The sequence below is a fragment of the Petromyzon marinus genome, chromosome 58 (genome assembly GCF_048934315.1).
Source record: "Petromyzon marinus isolate PM22_M1 ecotype Great Lakes invasive population chromosome 58, UKy_Petmar_22M1.pri1.0, whole genome shotgun sequence".
NCBI classification, from domain to species: Eukaryota; Metazoa; Chordata; class Hyperoartia; order Petromyzontiformes; family Petromyzontidae; genus Petromyzon; species Petromyzon marinus.
The window spans coordinates 2,264,109-2,283,577 of NC_133724.1; the positions used below are offsets into that span (position 1 = coordinate 2,264,109).

The 19,469-nt window shown below is 55.6% G+C and overlaps 2 protein-coding genes across 3 annotated transcripts in view; one reads left to right on the forward strand and one right to left on the reverse strand.

The window, feature by feature from the left end:
- HID1 (HID1 domain containing) overlaps positions 1 to 4,100 on the forward strand; it is a 29,891-nt gene extending 25,791 nt beyond the window's left edge. For both annotated transcript variants that reach the window (XM_032976035.2, XM_032976034.2), the window contains exon 19: positions 84 to 4,100. In XM_032976035.2, coding sequence (XP_032831926.2) covers positions 84 to 147 — 64 coding nt within the window. In that variant the 3' untranslated portion in view covers positions 148 to 4,100. The remainder of the gene's footprint in view (positions 1 to 83) is intronic.
- Positions 4,101 to 6,488: 2,388 nt separating this feature from the next.
- On the reverse strand, positions 6,489 to 14,903 carry TMEM11 (transmembrane protein 11). The gene is made up of 2 exons (XM_032976142.2): positions 14,787 to 14,903; positions 6,489 to 9,583 (listed from the first exon to the last, which is right to left on the reverse strand). The coding sequence occupies exons 1-2, from the start codon at positions 14,807 to 14,809 to the stop codon at positions 9,067 to 9,069; spliced, it is 540 nt and encodes a 179-aa protein (XP_032832033.1). The 5' UTR covers positions 14,810 to 14,903; the 3' UTR covers positions 6,489 to 9,066.
- Positions 14,904 to 19,469: the final 4,566 nt, after the last annotated feature.

A 19,469-nucleotide genomic window follows, 5' to 3' on the forward strand; every position in this document is an offset into this window, starting at 1 on the left:
TGTGTGCACGTGAGTGTGAGCGTGTGTGTGTGTAAGCGCGCGTGCGTGCGCGTGTCCTCACGGTGCCACCGTGCCGCCCGCAGCAACGTGGACCCGCCCGTGTGGTACGACACGGACGTGAAGCTCTTTGAGATCCAGCGCGTGTGAGCTCCTCGCTCCCACGCCGAATCGACCACCGCCACCACCGCCAGCACCACGCCGTCCGTCCATCCGTCCTCCGATTCGCCGCCTCTGCCGCCGCTCGCCGCGATCGCCCGTTCGCAGCGCGCGTGGTGCCGAGCCGCACGCCGGGCCCACGCGGCCACCGGCACCGCGGCTACGGCGGGCGCGGCGGTGATGGCGCGCGTGGGGGGGGGGGGGCTGGGAGGGCAGCGGTGTTGGTGGTGGCGCGTTCATCCGACTGGCGTTGTGCGATGGCGTGGAGTGCGTTTCACCGCGTGCGAGCGAGTGTGTGAGTGAGCCACTATGAGTGAGTGCGAGCGTGTGAGCGAGCGTGTGAGCGGGTGGCAGTGCGTGACGTACCCGCCCGACACCAGGGGGCCACTGGTGACCAGGGTGGTGGAGGGGGGGACGTGCGTGCGGTGTCCTCCACGCACGGCTCGTGCCGGCCACGCTCGCTTACCGCGGGGTCACGGGGGTCGCGGGACCGAGCGTGGCGGTGGTAGGGTGGGGGGGGTGGGTCTGGGTTGTGTTGGGATCCGTGTTATGGTGGGGGGGGGGGGGGTCTTCTCGTGTGTTCACAGGGAACGTTGTGGCGCCGTTAGACGGCACTCAGGGCGGCTGTAGTGGGGGGGTGGGTGACTGTGTGTGATGCGTGTCCGAGGGCCCTGTCTCAGGGTGGGACGTTTATTTAGTTTCGTCCGTTGTCTTTGTGTGGTTTCATTTCTTAAAGTTCTTACATGCGCACTCACACACGGGTCCACGTGCAGGCCACACACGCGCACCGGTCCACGTGTAGGCCAAAGACAAAGATCCCCCGTAGATAGTCTTTAACAGACTTTAGGGGCAAGTGCTGTTTGCGAGCACCTATAAAGGCCGGAACGGTACACGAGGGGGTGGGTGGCCAGCACCACACCCGGCCACCTTTGTCTCCCCAGTAGCGATGTTTTTACACACCGCACCATAGTCTGAATGCTTGCGTTTGTGTTTTTTGTTATCACACAATTATAATGTGTGTAGGCTTACACCAACATGCATTTGTAGCACTTTAGATTCTACCTATTCACTCCACTATAGTCACATCGCAGCTTATTCAGTTCCGTATCCACGCCACCGTGGAGTCGACATCTCTCTCGAAAGTGGAAACCGCCACGGCTTCGACTCCATTCACAGCGGTAGGATCCACACTGCAGAGCACGCGGAGAACCTGGCACACAGTGTGCGCAGAAGCTGTTGTTCGCAGCGGAAAGGCAAAACGAAAACGGTTTGTGGCTGGAATCGTGATGCATCGCGGGAGTCGCAAGCAGTGGTCCCCTGGCTCCCACTTTGGGGGCACAGGAAGGCACGCCCTCTGTGCCCTCTCGGCCTGCGCCGGGCGAGTCGAGCGGAGTGACGGGCGAGCGTGCCGGAGCGGTCCTCTCAACGGTTGACACTACAAATATCGTCGCCCCTCACTTGCCTGACCTCGCCGCGTGACCTTTACCACAGGCCGTGAACTTCCCCCTCCACTCCAGTATTGTGAAATTTCAACACTCCACGTATCTATGTACAGTATATTGAACTTCTTTCGCACCGTACGTAGCCACCCGTGCTCATTGGAGGTGCGGGGGTGGGAGGGGGGAAAGACAAACTAAGTTCTAAAGAAAATTAGTTTGTCAATCGAGATGATGATGATTTAAAAGTGTGCACAGCTCCAGCGGCTTCCTAATATAGGAAGGGAAGAGCGTTCCAGACGGCCGCGGAAGCGCATTTTAAAGCACCCGCCGCCTTTGCTTCGATGGTTGAGCAGCCAAAAGCCACCGCCGTTGCTGCTGCTGCGAGGATGAGCGGAGTGCCGCGCGATTGACGGTTCTGTGCTCCTTGACGAGATGGGCAAGGTGTTGCTGTGGTTAATTTGTGGTTAAGCATTTGGGGCCCCCTTACAGCCGCGACTGGGCTGTGGGGGGGGAGGTGCTGGAACACGACGCGACTGCCCAACCGATGGAGCAGTCTCGGCGCTGCGTTCTGCCGGGAGAATCCGTCAACTCCCAAAAATCACGTGGAACCAAAAGTTTATTCTGCCCCCCTCTCTTGCATTTCACAGCATGTGGGGGGGGGGGGGGGCGGTTAAACAAATTCGGTAACCGACGGGACGGAGTTTGAATGTAAGATCACTACTGTCACTTGGGTTTCGCCCTGTGAGATCACTACTGTAACTTGGGTTTCGCCCTGTGAGATCACTACTGTCACTTGGGTTTCGCCCTGTGAGATCACTACTGTAACTTGGGTTTCGACCTGTGAGATCACTACTGTAACTTGGGTTTTGACCTGTGAGATCACTACTGTCACTTGGGTTTCGCCCACCAGCGAGCCTGTGTGAAGCTACTGGGGGGACGTGAGCGAGTCGTCGTCCTCCTGTGTGTGTGCGTGCGTGGGTTTAGTTTTTAGTGTCACAACACTGGATTGTGCGGCGCTGTTCACTCGCGAAAGCCGTAGGGTGAGCGGGTGTCCTGTATTTTGTTTTTGCTGTTGTTTAGTTTCAGTTGAGCCAAATCGCCTCCACTCCACGGCCGAGCGATCGGTCGCCTGCAACTTCCTCCCCACAGTCGCCTGCAACTGCTTTGTCCTCGTCTGGGCGAGTGGTAGCGCAACCACGTGGGGACGTGGGTGTATATCGTGCCCCCCCCCCCACCCTAGCCACTTGCCCCCACGGGCTGTTGGGGGGCAAGAGCTGTTCGCGAGTAGCAGCACCGATGAAGGCCCGGCACTGTGGCACACGTGGGGGCGGGTTGCCGGGTGGCCAGCACCACGCCCGGCCGCCTTTGTCTCCCCGGTGGTGATGTTTACACACGCCACGCCAGGTACTCATTTGAGGCCGAGTCGACCTAGGAGGGAGGGTGGTGGCCCAGGACCGGTTCAGATAATCGCTATCACTGGTGCACCACCGCTCCCCACCTGGGTGTTGCCCGGTGGGGGAATGTCCACACGAATTCGCCGCTTTTTTGTTTATTACGTGGAAATTATTCAATGGGCATTTCGCGCGGCGTCAATCGCCCCTCCTCCTACCCGCCTCTACTGGCAGAGAGTTGAATGCCCGCTCGGTAGGCCAGGCGCTGTCCAGCCACCTCGTGGCGCACGTGGGGCAGCTGCCACTGGGGGTGCCCCCATGACCACCCCCAGCGAGATGCCCAGCGTACAGGCGAGGGCGCGGTGTCAAAAACAAGGGGATCGTTAAGAATGATAACTTTTATCGTTGAGAATGATGATTCTTATCGTTAAAGATTTATTATTTTTTATTATTGGTAAGAATGATGATTAATCTTATTGGTTAGAATGATTCTAATTGTTAATAATTCTTATTGTTAATAACGATGATGATTCTCATTGTAATGCTGCTGCAGGCGACTGTCAACAGTTGCGCGATGGATCGCTCTGGTGTCGCCCTCACTGCGGATGCGTTGGTGCACGTGGCTCTTAACCACTGGTTATTGTTATTAACATTATTGGTAGTACTGTTATTGTTAGTATTATTACTGGTATTGTGTTTATTATTAGTAGTAGTGCTGTGTTATTGTTGCCGTGCGAGTTGGGTCTGGTGGGTGGGGGAAATCTCTGTTCGCGACTCCACGAGAGATGCGGGTGACGGAGAGAGACCGGAGTTTGCGTCTAGTTCGTGTCGCACTGCGCTCCGGAGCCGTTCGTGAGTGGCGGTGGCTCACGGAGTGGCATCTTGGGGGTAGGTGGCCACGTAGACTACCCCCCCACCCCCACGTAGGAGCATTGGTCCCGTGTCATCTCGCCGATGATTTTAACCCCCACGCCACCGCCACCACCACCTTGACCTCGCCGGGCCGACCTTCAGTCGTCGGGCCGGCATTTAGCCATCGGCGCCGTGGTCTTCAGCTTCGTGCGTGTGTGAAAGAGGGAAGGGGAGAGAGATAAAAAAAAGTTGTGCAAAATAAGACCCGCTACGAGTGAGCGAGCGTGAATTGTTGTTCCATCTCCAGAGGCGATGTTTTCCCACGCACCAAACTCGATTTGAGGCCGAGTCTGCCTAGGGGGAGGCCCCAGCACCGGTTCAGAGAATCGTCAACGGTGTTGGGTGGCCGTGAGCGGGAATCGAACTCGGGTGGCCGGAGCTCAGGGTGGGGGATCAGGGCGCTAACTGGTGTGCCACCGCTCCCCACCCACACACACAGATTCCCCGTGTAGCCTTAACGGGCTGTTAGGGCAAGTGCTGTTCGCGAGGAGCACCTACAAAGGCCGGAACAGCACAGACAAGGGTCGGTGGCCAGCGCCACGCCCGGCCGCCTTTGTCTCCGGAGCGGCGACGTTCACACACCGCACCAGGTACTCATTTGAGGCTGAGTCGGCCTAGGGGAGGCCCAGGACGGGTTCAGATAATCGTCAACTGGTGTTGGCCGTGAGCGGGAATCAGAATCAGGACGCCGGGGTTCGTAGCGCAGCGTGCTGACCGCTATGCTACCGCTCCCCATCTCACATCAACACACGTGCACGCCAGCACACGTGCATACACACGTGCTCGGGATAGTCCCGAGTCTCCGCAGCCCCAGGCTACCTGCCAATCCCCAGGCGTTACGGGCTTTGGCTGCGAGTCTGCCGGATTTGGGCAGTACAGTGGATTTCTTGAATACATCCGTGCGGGGCCTGCAAGCGTCGCATGTGCCCCCCTCTTGCGTTTGGTCGCTTCTCCAGGCCCCCACCCCACCACATGAAGCTCATGTTCGAGATTAATAACTATTTGGTGCTGCTGCGATGGCTGTGCTGCTCCAGGCACCATTAACAACTCGGCACCTCACGAGTTCCCCTTAAGTGACCTCTGGCCCACGTGGCAGAGGACAGCCACCCGCACCCGATATGCACACGACATAGTCGTGTTTCGTCCACGATGGCTGGCGTTAATTTATTGCGATGGGGGGTAGGGGGGGTATTTGTGTGTGCAGTCATCTGTGGTGGGCTGAGACCATCAAATTTAGAGACCCACAGACTTAGAGACCCAGACTCAGAGACCCAGACTCAGAGAGACCCACATAGCTAGAGATTCATAGACTCGGAGAACCACACTTGGACACAGACTCCCATCGAGACCCACAAACTCACGTAGACACAGACTTGGAGGTTCAGACACAGAACCACACTTACACTCACATCGAGACCCACAGACTGAGACCCATAGACTCACGTAGACACACAGACTTTGAGATCCCGTTGACTTACAGACTGATTAAACGCCTCTAGAGCACAGCGAGTTGCAGGCCTCTGCCCCAATCAACCAACGACTCGCAAGGGAGACTTCCACCCCTGTTGGAGAGAACCCCGCTGTTTTTAATCGCAGGCCGTCGAAGCCCCAGGGAGGGGTCCAACCCCGGGAGCCTCGAGCGGTTGCTCCCCCCCCCCACCTCACTTCTCCACAAAAGGCTCCTCTTAACCGGGGGGAGGGGGGGGGGCGCTCGTGCCAACCGGCGCCAAGGTCACCGGGCACGGGGAGCTGACCCTGCCCCCTTCTCCCCGCGCCCAATTCCCACACACACGCTGCTGCTGCTGCTGCTGCCGCCGGCCCGCTGCGGCGCTGCTAGATGCGGGTCGGCATGTTTTATTTTGGTCGGGCCTTAAGTCGACGACAACCTGTGTGTGTGCGCACGCGCGCGTGCGGTGGGGCAGGTCTCGGGGATATTGGTCGAGCCTCAAAGGCTGCCACAACCGAAGCCGACGGACGTTTTGTTCAACGCCCCGGTGTGGACGACGGGGCGCGTGCTCCACCGTTCCTTGCGGCCGCAGCAGCCGTGCGAAGGACAGCAATGTTGAAACTTAATTAAAAAAACAAAATTTATTTTACCATGCAAGGCCCACTGAGCTATATAGCTCTTTTTTTCAGAAGCGACCTGCCACAAATGATAAGCCTGGCCACAAGCGAGCTATTATTTGTGTCCAGGCTTATCACGTGGAACTGTATAGCATCCAAATAGCTCTACATGGATGTCGATTCTAAAATGTGGAGGGGAAAATACCGGAGGAACCCGGTGAAAAATACACGAGACCACGGGGAGAGACAAACGCAAACTCCAAATATACAGCAGCAGCAGCAGGCGTCAAGGTTGGGATTGAACCCACGACCTCCTGCATACCGGGTGAGGTAGTTAACATCTCATAGCCACCGTGACCTCGATATACTACTATAATCAGCGCGGTGGAGTACGCCTGTGACCCAGCGCTGGAGAAGCAGCAGCATCAGCGGACAACAGCGGAAAGAGCAAACCTGTCGCAGCGACGTTAGCAGCAACCGTAGCGACGTCGAGGCAACGGCGGACACGAGACGGCGCACAGCGTGACGCTTTTAAAAAAAAAAGTGTTTAATTTTTTTTAGCAACTTTTTTTTGCAAGTTAAAAATAAAACGATTTTTTTCCAGAAACAAAAAAAAATCAACAAGTAACACATTTTACGGGCAGGAGCCTGGTGGTGCTGGTGCTGGTGGTTGGTGGCAGTTGCTACTGCTGTCGAGCTGACGATACCTGGGCGATGGTGAAACCGCCGCGCCCGTGGGAGCGGGGGACGCTCAACGTTGCTCCCCCGTAGGCCCCGACGAAGACTTCCCCCGCGGCTCGAGGTTCATTACGATCGGGGGCGCACGCGGTCCTCCCGGGAAGAGCCTCGCTGGGTCTCGAAGGGGCGCGTCCTGTCGGAGGGACGGTGTTGTTCGCCGTCTGCATATCCATCCGAAGCAATTCGGCCTTGCGGATTTTTTTTTCACGTTTTGGCAAAATATTTGAACCGCGACACCGCCTCGCGAGCGGGCTTGCTCTCTTCCCAACGACGTCACGGCGGGATCTTTAACATTCACTGTGCAGAGCAGGCGGTGGTGGCGCGGTATTCTCGGCGGTTAATTCGCGCGCGGCGTCGACCGCCACGCCGTGGACTGCGCCAGCGGCTAGCGCTGTCGCCGAACGCACGGCGTCGGGCTCCAGTCCAGGTGGCTGGGCGGGGGCGGCAGCTTCGTCTCGCGCATCGCGGAGAGGAACTCTAACCACACGGGGCCCCCCCCCCCCGCCACGCCGCCCCCAGCCCGGCCCACGGGGCCTCAAGTGAAATTCGGCTGGACACCACAACGCACGATCAGACGGGCGCGACGGGATGCCCTCGAAAAAAAGAAAACGGGCGATCAGAACACGCGTCGCGTTTTCAACGTGTGTACATCCCCCGCCCCCCCCCCCCCTCTGCGTGGCCGTCAAGACGTGGGGGGTGGGCGAGGCCAAAATTATTTGGTGGGACACCCGAACGATGGGTGGGATGAGCCGCTAAACCATCCACCGCAGGTGATTGAGAAGGGGTGGGGGGGGGGTGGGGGGGCGGGGGAGTCTCTCGCTACTTTTACGACACTTTGAGCGTCTCCTAAGCCGAACGTCGTCGGTCAAGTATGTACGTTGAACCTCTTTCGCACCGTACGTAGCCGACCGTGCTAATCGGCTACCCGCATCGAACACGAGTAGCCGCGTGCCGAAGCGGGGGAAATCGCTCCGCCGCTTCAAGGGATGCCAACACCGACGTCGAAGCTTCAGAAAATAATAATCAGATCACAACCCTGAATCGTGGCTATTCGGCAAATCGCTACCCTAGGGGGTTGGACAGGTTGAACGTCATCTTGTGCACTGCGAGGCTGTGCCACGACACTGTCCGACGTTTCGCCGCCACCCCCCCCCCCGCGCACCGGCAACTCCACGGGAACGCTGCGGAGAGCTGCACGGCACAACCGCGAAAAAACCTACGCGGCAGAATCCTCCAACGGTAGCAACGAGACGAACGCCCTCTCCTTCCCGAGCCAAGGGACGCGCGTATCACAAGCGCCGCAGACGAGACGTCGCCCCCAGGGGAGGGCTGCCCAAACCACACAGGTGTGGGGGAGGGGGGGCCCTCATCCATGCCCCACCCCCCCTTTGAGTGTCACCTCGCGAGCACGTAACCGGGCGGGGGGGGGGGCGGCAGGACCACGTGCATGATCCGATGGCGCGCAGCCGCAACGGATGCGGGGATCCGGCTGGCCCCCAGGCAGGCCACGAGAGAGGCGGGCAGGCGGGCGGGCGCCACCGTCAGCGTTGTTCGCGCGACGCTCACGAGCGCTTGCCCCCCGCCCCCGGGGCGGAGGTGACCACGAAGCAGCTACACGGGACCACGACCGACTGCCGATCTACATAGTCATCGTCGTCATCATCATCATCCAGAGCAAACAAATAAATAACATCTCGCATGGTTACTGCAATTTATTGTTTTGTTTCCCTCCTACACATTCAGGGTGCGGCTTTGCTTGCGGTTATTATAATACACTCTTATAATCACCAGGGCTCCCTTCACACTCACCCCTGCCCGCCGGGGCCAAGGCTGCTGCAGCCGAGGAGGAGGAGGCGGACTCCACTCTCGTAGCGGCGACGACGACGCAAATCCTGGGCTCTGCGGCTCAACCGACGCGCACAACATCAGGACCTTGTCTGACTGTTCCCAGTTGCGTTGGGGGGGGGGGGTCGCGACCCACGCGCCGCTTGTGACCCGGCGAACGTACACACACACACACGCGCGCACACACACACATACATACGCGCGCACACATACATACATACATACACGCACGCACTCACACGTCTGCCCTTCCTGCACCCTGAGGCCGGTGGCCACGGTCTTAACAAGTCTGTGCTGCGCCGGGCGAGCGGGAGGGCGAGCGGGCGGGCGAGCGGGCGACCAGGTGGACGGGCGACCAGGTGGGCGGGCAGGTGGCGAGCGAGCGGGCGGGCAATTGGCGAGGATCTTCCCTTGCCCACCCCCTCCGCCCCCTTTCCCCCCCTCCTTCCCACCCCCAGCCAGGTGGCACCACCGCCCCACCTCGACCCCACCCAAACCCGGGGGGCCCCCCCCCCCGCCCCTCACTGCAGGTAGAGCTCCCACACCTTGTGCACGCAGTAGAGGAGGGAGGCGAGCGCCAGCGTGTTGTGCAGCCGCTTGCGGTACGTGTCGTCCTTGCGCACGAGCACGACGGGCGAGGCGGAGCGCAGCGTGTGCAGCGGCAGGCGCGCCAGCTCGCGCGTCTCGTACTGCACCTGGTACTTGCAGCACGGGTCGAACTGCCACGAGACGCCGTACAGCGCCGCGCAGCTCGCCGACAGCAGCCCCGCCGGCAGGCTCAGCAGGTGGGCGTGCGGCGCCGGCAGCAGGAAGGGGCTGAGCAGGCAGCCGGCGCCCGCCAGCACGGCCGTCTTGTGCAGGCAGTTGCCGACGGCGATCCAGCGGGCCGTCTCGTCGCCGAGCCGCGCCGGCTCCACCACGATGTACTTGTACTGCGACTCGAGCGCGCGCTCCAGCTCGAGCTCGAACTGCTCCTGCGCGTACTCGCTGTCGTACACCTCGTGGATGATGTGGCACTCCAGCGGCGACAGAGGCGCGCTGCCGGGGATGGGCGGGCGGGGGCGGCGGGGTCGGGGCGAGGGGGGGGGGGGTGGACAGGGGACGTGCCGGGAGGAGGTGCAGCAACGAGAGCATTGGCTTTCGGCGACCTTGGTGGACGCCCGTGGTGCCGTAACTCTCCGCCGCTCCGGTGACAGGGCTGGAAGCGCGGCGCTTGGGCAAGTTACAATGAATGCCACCTTGCGCTAAAACTAAACGATTTTTTTTTTACTTTACCAGGTAAGGCCCCGGCGCTGAGCTATCGAGCTCTTTTTTTCAGTGACGACCTGGCGGTCACAAACGATAGCTCAAAGAAGTGGCTTATAATCACGTGGACATTTATAGCATGATGTTGATTCTAAATGTGGAGCGGAAAAAAAAATGGAGGACCCAGAGAAAAATTCACGCGACCATGGGGAGGAAGACGCCGCAAACTACAAATATACAGCAGCAGCAGGCGTCAGGGTCGGGATCGAAACCACGACCTCCTGTACACCAGGCGAGGTAGTTAACATCTCATAGCCACCGTGGCGCACTAACCACCGCCAACCAGCAGTGATCACAAGAACCATCGCGACTGGGGGGGGGTCTTGATGCGAATACCAGAACGACATCGGGCCCAACGTGCACATGCAGGACCCTCCTAAACAAGAGTGTCTGGAGACTCGGCGATGATGATACCCTCCGAAGACAATCTTCCATAGTTATAAACGTAAACAGGGGCGGCATATCCTCCAAGTATGAATTTGCACAAATTGCGGATAACACCCAGACTCGACACGCGTGACGAGCCAGTGTGGGATTCAACGTGAACGCATTAATCGACGCGTCGTTTGTACGTGCGCAGTGACGACGATGGCACCGGCCGAGTGCCGCTCACGGGTCGCTCGGCACCCACAAGCCCCCCCCCCCTTCTCTCTGCGAGCGACGCCGCGTGGCCTTCTCTGCGAAATGAAGGCGCGAGAGGACAAACGGCGAGGGCAGCCACGGCCACTTCACGAAACCCCCAACTTGGCTGCGGAGGTTTAAACGCTCAAATTCACTCTCCCTGCTCAGTGAAACTAAACTATCGATTATTTTTTTATTTGACCGGATAAGGCCCCATCTTATTTTTCAGAAGCCGCATGGCTGTCGCAAATGACAGCTCAACGAAGCGGGCTAATCACCGCGTGGAAATACGCGGCGGCGGCTAAATACACTTAAGTGAGCACGGTGAGCCAGACCCCGCGGTGGAAATTCCACAACTGCCATGGCGAGAGCCAACCGATACTTTAAAGGAGTCAATTCTACCAACACTGGTGGTTAACTTCCCTTCATTTCGCTGACAGCACGGTGGCATTATAGCCTGAGAGAGAGAAATCAATCACTTGGGGTGCCTGGGTGTGGTTCTGGTCACAACACACCACCCTTCGTGCCCAGTACCGGGCTTTAATGCGTTGCTCGCTAACAGCACATGCCCCAACATTCTGCATGGCTAAACGGGGGGATGGGGTTCTTTATCTTTGTATACGCTGTGTATATAAATGACAGGGGCATGTAAATTGGGGCACAAAAGCATGGAAAAGATAATGCTCAGACTTGATCTAGTGAAGCCACGTGCACGTGTCATGTGCACTTGTGCAACATGCTTGCTGACTTGTTAGTAGGTTACTGCAAAGTACAGTATTGGGAAATGTCTAAGCCTATACAGTACAGTCCGTCCAGCATAGAAGAGACGAACGTAAATTCTAATGATGTGCTGGAAGGTTGAAAGAGCCGATGTAGGTTACAAATGTAGTTATTGCCTGAGCTCCGTCGAACTTGAAATTGAGACAATATTACTCACAGGGCAGGGTCACAGCCTTAAGTTACGGACGGCTTTAAAGTCTCGTCCTAAACACGTGACACTCATCATCGGTGATCCGAGTACTTAACCTCCGCGTGCAGTGCGATGTAAAAGCCATCGAACGGCGGGGCAAAGCCCACCGGTGGTTTACGAGTATTAATCGGACAGTTAGTACGCCGTGCGCGCTTTGGTTAACCTTTAAGTGTCGTATAATGACATGAGTGTGCCCTTGCCTTGAGGAGTGGGACACGTGGGCAGGTCAGGTGGATGACAAGAGTTGGCAACTTGGGAGGTTGGTATGAAAGTGTTACGTCAAGTAAAAAAAATGTGTTTTTAACCAGGTGAGAATCCCAATGGGACCAGGATAACCTCATTAGCAGGAGTGTCTAGGTGAGTGTAATCGGGAAGGGGAGGCTGCGGTGGATGGGACAAGTGTGCAGGATGGGGGAGGGCGGGTTCAGCTAAAGTATTTTTTTTATTTTACCAGGTAAGCCCCCACTGAGCTATTAGCCTAATTTTTCAGCAGCGACCTGGCCACGAATGATAACTCAACGAAGTGGCTTATCACGTGGAAATTGATAACAGCCAAACACGCTTTGAACACGTTACCTTGATTCTAAATGTGGAGGGAATAGCCGGAGAACCCGGAGAAAAATCCACACGACCACGGAGAGAGAGAGACACGCAAACTCCAAATATACAGCAGGCGTCAGGGTCGGGAACGAACCCACGACCTGTATACCAGGCGAGGTAGTTAACATCTCACCACAGAGAGAGAGACACGCAAGCTCCAAATACACACCAGGCGTCAGGGTCGGGAAAGAACCCACGACCTCCTGTATACCAGGCGAGGTAGTTAACATCTCCACGCCACGGCGGCGGCCAGGCATTGGAGTGTCACCCAGAGTTTGGCAACCGAGGCAAAGCCGAAATGTGTCAGACGGCAGTGGTGACGAGACCAAGTGGACCATGGGGCGTGGATACGCGTTGACCGTGCAACAGTTGGGTGATATGTAGCAGACGACAGAGATGAGGAGTGGATGGCTGGGGGGGGGGGAGCAACAGCTGTGATCGGACCACTGGACTTGACAATGACGACCCTTTGACCTTCGCAACGTTGTGCATAGACGCCGTTCCTTGCAATTACATTATACAACAAAACAGCTTACGTGGACTACGAGACCAACTCACTCGGGGGGGGGGGGGGGGGGGGGTGTCCCAGACCTCGCCAGATCTCAAAAGCTGAGCAGAGCCGAGCCCCTGGGGTGGGGGATAGTTGTGTTCCTGTGTGGACTGGCTTGCGAGCCCGTGCGTGCGAATGCAGCCCCCGACGGCCAGTGGCAGCAGGAGGTGAAATCCACGTATCGCAAAGCACTGGGCCAATGCCAAATTATCGTAGTAGCAAATGCAGCTATGGGCCACGGCACTTTCAAGTGCCCCACGCTAAACGCTTTAAAGCTATCAATTCCGGTTCAGTGATTCTGCACTTCCTCTATTACTATAGTACTATACCGCCTTCAACTTTAATGAACGACTGGGTGTTTAAGGTTAGCGATTTGTCGTATTTTCTGGCTCTATAGCAAAATTAAAAAATTCAATTACTTTACTATGCAAGTAAACAAAAAATTGCCGTTTTATATTCATGTCTTTTATTTAGGGCCCCTTTATAACACAAGCTACCGGCCCTGCACCAGCTTCATCCGGCACTGCACTTCCACCAAAACCCCACGGGCACGAACGAGCGACGCGGGTGGCGGTGGAAGGAGGAGGGTGGACGAATAAAATCTCCCGAGAAAATCGCATTAATTTGGCAGCGGTGCGCCTTTTAAAACTTAGAGCGCGCGAGAGAGTGAGAGAAAGTAAGAGCGTGAGAGAGAGTGAGAGAAAGAGTGAGTGAGAGGGTGAGTAAGAGAGTGAGAGAGTGAGTGAGAGGGTGAGTAAGAGAGTGAGAGAGTGAGTAAGAGAGAGTAAGAGAGAGTGAGTGAGAGAGTGAGTGAGTGAGAGGGTGAGTGAGTGAGAGTAAGAAAGAAAGTGAGGGTGAGTGAGAGGGTGAGAGAGAGAAAGTAAGAGAGACAGCGAGAGTGAGAGAGTCAAGTCTCCCGCATGCGAAAGGCGGTCGCGAATCAGCGTGTGCCGGCTGTAGGGAACCAGCCGCAGATAGTTGACGCATTGTGTAATCGCGGTTGACATTTAAACACGTTCTATAATCACCGTTCGCAACAGTGAATTCAAGTTAACGGGGGGCTTGGCGCAATGGGGGTGGTGGAGCACGCAATGGGCTTAGAAAGGATGATGATGATGATTATGGGGCACGGTACAACAGCCCTCGAAGGACAGAACGCGTTCAGCGGGAGTGTCGGATTCAGTGCATGACCACTCGCAGGACCGTGGGAGGATGGGGGAGCAGACGACGTCTCGTGAAGTCCGGGGTGGTGGTGGTGGCAGGAGGGAGGTCTCATCCAGCGGTGGATCGATTGAGCGCGACCCGATGGACGGGAGCGATTTACAAAGTTGCGCAACCACTTGTTTACAATCGCTACGACTGTTAAGCAGACGAAGGAGGTAAGTGTGGGGGGTGGTGGTGATGGGGGGTGACTTCGTGCAGGGCGCGCGCGTGTAGCGGCGTGGTCATGGAGCCATGTCGGGTGGTGGTGATGGTGGTGGACGCGCCCGCCGAGTTGAACGTGGTGGTGGTGGAGCGAGCGCCTCAGCGTTCGCGAGGGCCGTCGCGCTCAGGGAATTAAACCCTGGATAGGCCCACGGCTTGACGAAGGGAACCCGCAAAGTTCACGACGGGCCTTAAAGGCGAGAACGGCGTTGGCGAAGGCCGCTTCGAAATCCGCAGCGCGGATAAGCAACGCGCGCCCGGCTCTCGCCTCCCGATTGGTCGAGGCGCTCCGCAGCGACCAACGGGAGGCGAGGACGAGGCGGCCGCTGCCTGTGCGCTGTAGGGAATTCGGCAAGGCGGTGAGGCCGAACTCCCGTCGGGAAGGGAGGTCTTTGCCCGCCCCGCAAACTCAAGCGACTTATCGCCGCCCGGGGAACGCGTTTAGAGCGGGGAAACCAAGCGGCTCCGTGCTATCCACCCTCTCTCTCTCCTCCACGGTAGCAGCGTCAACAACTCCATCACCACCACTACCACCACCCCCCCCCCCCTTGTAATGGCGTTCTCCGCAAGGGACACTCCGCGCGTCTGACCCGCGCGCGCGTCTCCCCGTAGCACCACCACCCCCGAATGGCGGAGCGGGCGGCAGTGGCACTGAACCCGCGCGCCGTCGAGCGAGGCCACGCGGTCGGCTGTGTGAGCGAGGAGGAGGAGGAGGTGGTGGTGGTGAGGGGAGGAGGATGAGGAGTTGGGGGTAGCGCCTGGCAACTCACCTCGCTGCCTCCAGGGCCGCCATCTCGTCGGCGCGGACTCACACGGGCGGGAGCGCCTGGGGCGTGCGGGGCGGTGCTTCGGTTGTGACGTCACGCGCGGAGGTGGGGCGGGCCCATCTTTGTAAGGGACGGCCGCCCCCCCCCCCCGTGTGGAGTGCTCGTGTGACGTCACACACACTCTCCCCCCCCACCCCCTCACAGCCCTTAGCAACATGGCCGCCGCGTGTTTACCTTGGTGCAAGGGCACGGGCGAGTGGTCGCCGACCCCGCCCGCACCATCCACCCCGCTCCCCCCCACCCTCCACCCCCCGCCCCACCCCCCACCCCTATTACGGGACGCCGCGAGGTCAACCAAGCACGCGTTCGCGCGTGACGCGTTTGTAAAACCGTCATCCGCACACGGACATTCTTGTGCGTTTACAAAATACGCGGCTGCGTCAAAGGCTGCGAGACGTTTGACGAGGAGCCGTGCGTGCGTTTGTCTGTCCCGTCGCGGTGCTCGATGCGTTTATTGTTCGTGGTACGAGCAAGTGAGCGAATACGCGGCAATTTCGATGGTCAAAAACACACATACGCGCACCCCGTTACATGTTGATTACGCCACGGTGGCTAGGAGATGATGTTAACTACCTCGCCTGGTATACAGGAGGTCGTGGGTTCCATCCCGACCCTGACGATGCCTGCTGCTGCTGCATATTTAGAGCTTGCGTGTTCTCCGGGTTTTCCCCTCCACATTTATAATCAACGTGCGTTTGTTGTATTACGGAGTTAGACTGATGGCCTTAATCTAAGTTGTCTTGTGGTTGTTGTTTGACTTGCATCTCACTGGGATTTTTTTTGCACACAGTCACATAGTCACTTTAAGATGTTTGTCTTGTTCGTGTTTTTGCTTTGTTGCGGTTGCACCCGATTCAAGAGCCGAATGCTTCACAGGGCTATACCAAAATAAATTAAATGAAAAATAGTATTTGGCCGTTCTAAATGTCCACACGACAATGATGAGCCACTTCGATGAGCGGATCAATTGTGGCCATGTCTCGATTCAAAGCTTTCGTGACTGCAAGGATTCATCTTCTTTGGTTCTTTCGGTAAAGTCACATAGAATGAGAATAAAATAATAAATAAGAATTTTATAGCGTTATTTTATTTTATCAATTTATTATTTTATTCTCATTCTACGTGACTTTACCGAAAGAACCAAAGAAGATGTGGCCATGTCGCTTCTGAAACAATAGCATATACAGCTCAGTAGGCCTTACCTGGTAAAAAATAAAAATAGTTAATTTGATATGAAATCACAATGTGAATCTCCGTCGACCGTATTATAACGCTATAAATATACCATTGTAGTCACGCGTTGCGCGCCAGCAATACCACGCAGCCCCATCTGCTGCAGAGTCATCGCACCGTGCCGCGAAATAAAACTATTAATAGAACGCAGGAGTGAATGAATGAGCTCCATTGTCGTTCTCTGCCAGCCTTGGCATGACCACTGCGAGCGAAACACCCCTCATTCACTGACGCAATTGGTCGCGTCCCATTAACACCCACACCCACCCCACCATTTGGATGAGGTCCACACAGTACTTATTTTTAAACATAACATTACTTCAACATCTACCCTCAACCATTCAAAGAACCCCGTCGATTCCCCTGATTTAGCTCATGAATAATTTATCCAATTCAACCAAAATTCTTTAAACCATTGCCACCCCCCCTCATTCACTTTGCTTTTATAATGGTATCGTCCAAAACAGTACAGCCCCAACCACAGATCTTAATATTTAAACTCAACTCCCCCTTATCGTATCGTAGAAATGTGCATTTAGATTACATTAATTTGCTTCTGGAAATTTCCACGTGATGAGCCACTTTGTTGAGCTAGCATTTGTGGTCAGGTCGATTATGAAAAAAAAGTTAATAGCTCAGTAAGATAAACAAAAATTAGTTTAATTTTACTTGCATATATTTTTAAGTGATTTGTTAACTTTTCCTAAACTTTGTACTCCGATCGTGTGATTATATTTTTTGATGGAACGTTCTGATACGCACTTACTGGACATTTTTTTAAAAAGAGCTTTATAGCTAATCGTATTGCTTCAATAAAAATAAACATTCTGATTCTGATCTGTATCTGCATCAATGATCTCCGTCCCGGGAACAATCAATCTTAACATTTAAGCTTCAACCCCCTAAACCAGGCCTGCACAAATGGTCTCGTCCCAAAACTAAAATGTAAACAAACGCAATCCCCCCCCCCTTTCGCTACAGCCACAATGGTCTCGCCCAGGGTTCAATTCCAGCAGGGTCTGGTCCGGCTAGGCGAGCTGGAAGTGAACCCGGCACACAACGTCAAGCACCCTCACTCGCTGTGGCTAACTCACTTGGGCTCCTCCCCCCGCCCGCACAAATGGTCTCGTCCCGAAACTAAAATGTAAACAAACTTAATCAAACCCCCTTTCGCTACAGCCACAATGGTCTCGCCCAGGGTTCAATTCCAGCAGGGTCTGGTCCGGCTAGGCGAGCTGGAAGTGAACTCGGCACACAACGTCAAGCGCCCTCACTCGCTGATGCTAACTCACTTGCCCCCCCCCCCCGCCCTGCCTGCACAATGGTCTCGTCCCAAGACGAAAATGTAAACACAAACACAATTCCCCCCCTGCCCTCCATTCGCTCCTGCCGTAATGGTCTCGCCCAGGATTAAATTCTAGCTGGGTCTGGTCGGGCTAGGCGAGCTGGAAGTAAACCCGGCACACAACGTCAAGCGCCCTCACTTTGGCTATGTCACTTGGGCCCCCCCCCACGCCTGCACAAATGGTCTCGTCCCAAAACTATAATGTAAACAAACACAATCCCCCCCCCCCCCCGTCGCTACTGCCACAATGGTCTCGCCCAGGGTTCAATTCCAGCAGAGTCTGGTCCGGCTAGGCGAGCTGGAAGTGAACCCGGCACACAACGTCAAGCGCCCTCACTTGCTGATGCTAACTCACTTGCCCCCCGCCTGCACAATTGATCTCGTCTCAAGACGAAAATGTAAACACACACTTAATCCGCCACCTGCCCCCCATTCCCTCCTGCCACAATGGTCTCGCCCAGGATTCAATTCGAGCTGGGTCTGGTCCGGCTAGGCGAGCTGGAAGTAAACCCGGCACACAACGTCAAGCGCTCTCACTCGCTGTGGCTGTCACTTGGCCCCCACACGCCTGCACAAATGGTCTCGTCCCAAAACTAAAATGTAAACACAAACACAATCCCTCCCCCCCCGTCGCTACTGCCACAATGGTCTCGCCCAGGGTTCAATTCCAGCTGGGTCTGGTCCGGCTTGGCGACCTGGAATTTAACCCGGCACACAACGTCAAGCGCCCTCACTCGCTGTGGCTAACTCACTTGGGCTACCCCCCCCCCCCCCCTCTTCGGCCCGACCTACCCCTGCAATATATCGTACGATATTAGACCCACGATAATATCGTGATTACAATTGGCTCATATCGATGTTTTGTTCTACCCCTGTTATTCATTTCCTGAGGAAAAGTACAATGAAACAAATGCACACTATTGGAATTAAAGTTCTAAAGAATGGAATAGCTGTTACCAGTTAAAACAGATATGTTACGTGACGTCATCGTGTTTACAGTCAATCATAAGTTAAATCAATCAATAATAATGTTGTGTAACTGACCGTAATGTGCATTCTTTATATAAAAAAAAACCTCTTAAGATTCTTAGTTAACGTTGCCTTCGACTCGACTAAACTTTTTAATTTACGAGTTAAGGCCCCACTGAGCTATATAGCTCTTTTTTCAGAAGCGGTCTGGCTATCAGAAATGCTAACAGAACGGAGTGGTTCATCATCATCACGTGTAAATGTATAGCAATCAAATACAACAAAAATTGTACGTTGATTCTAAATGTGGAGGGAAAACCCGGAGGAGCCCGAGAAAAATCCACGCGACCACGGGAAGAGAGAGAGACACCGCAAACTCCAAATACACAGCTGGTGTCAGGGTCGGGATGGAACCCACGACCTCCTGTATACCAGGCGAGGTAGTTAACATCTCCTAGCCACCGTGATGATGATGAGAGAGAGACACGCAAACTCCAAATACACAGCTGGTGTCAGGGTCGGGATCGAACCCACGACCTCCTGTATACCAGGCGAGGTAGTTAACATCTCCTAGCCACCGTAGGCAATGCGGACGTTCAGAATAAGCAATACATTACATCGTCCATGACTGCAGGATGACCCCCCCCCCCAACCCCCCAAGCCACATTACCCCTTACAGTAATTATTATTTTTGTGTCATGTATTATATCGTTTTGTGTCGAACTTTGACCCATGTCCAGCAGGGGCACGGGATCAGCAAGTTACAACAACAAGCACAATACAACCCCCCCCCCCCCCCCGATAGTAGTGCACAATAGAGAAAGAGGCAATCCAATGACGAAAAATACATAAAAACAACTAATGTATAAAATGCCGAACTTCAGAAGTCAATAAATCCCTGCCGATGTTTCAACATTACGATTTAAAGCTTTCGTGACTGCAAGGATTCATCTTCTTTGGTTCTTTCGGTAAAGTCACGTAGAATTGAGAATAAAATAATAAATTGATCAAATAAAATAACACAATAAAATTCTCACGACGTTTCGGCCACAACACAAGCGGCCTTCATCAGGTGAAGG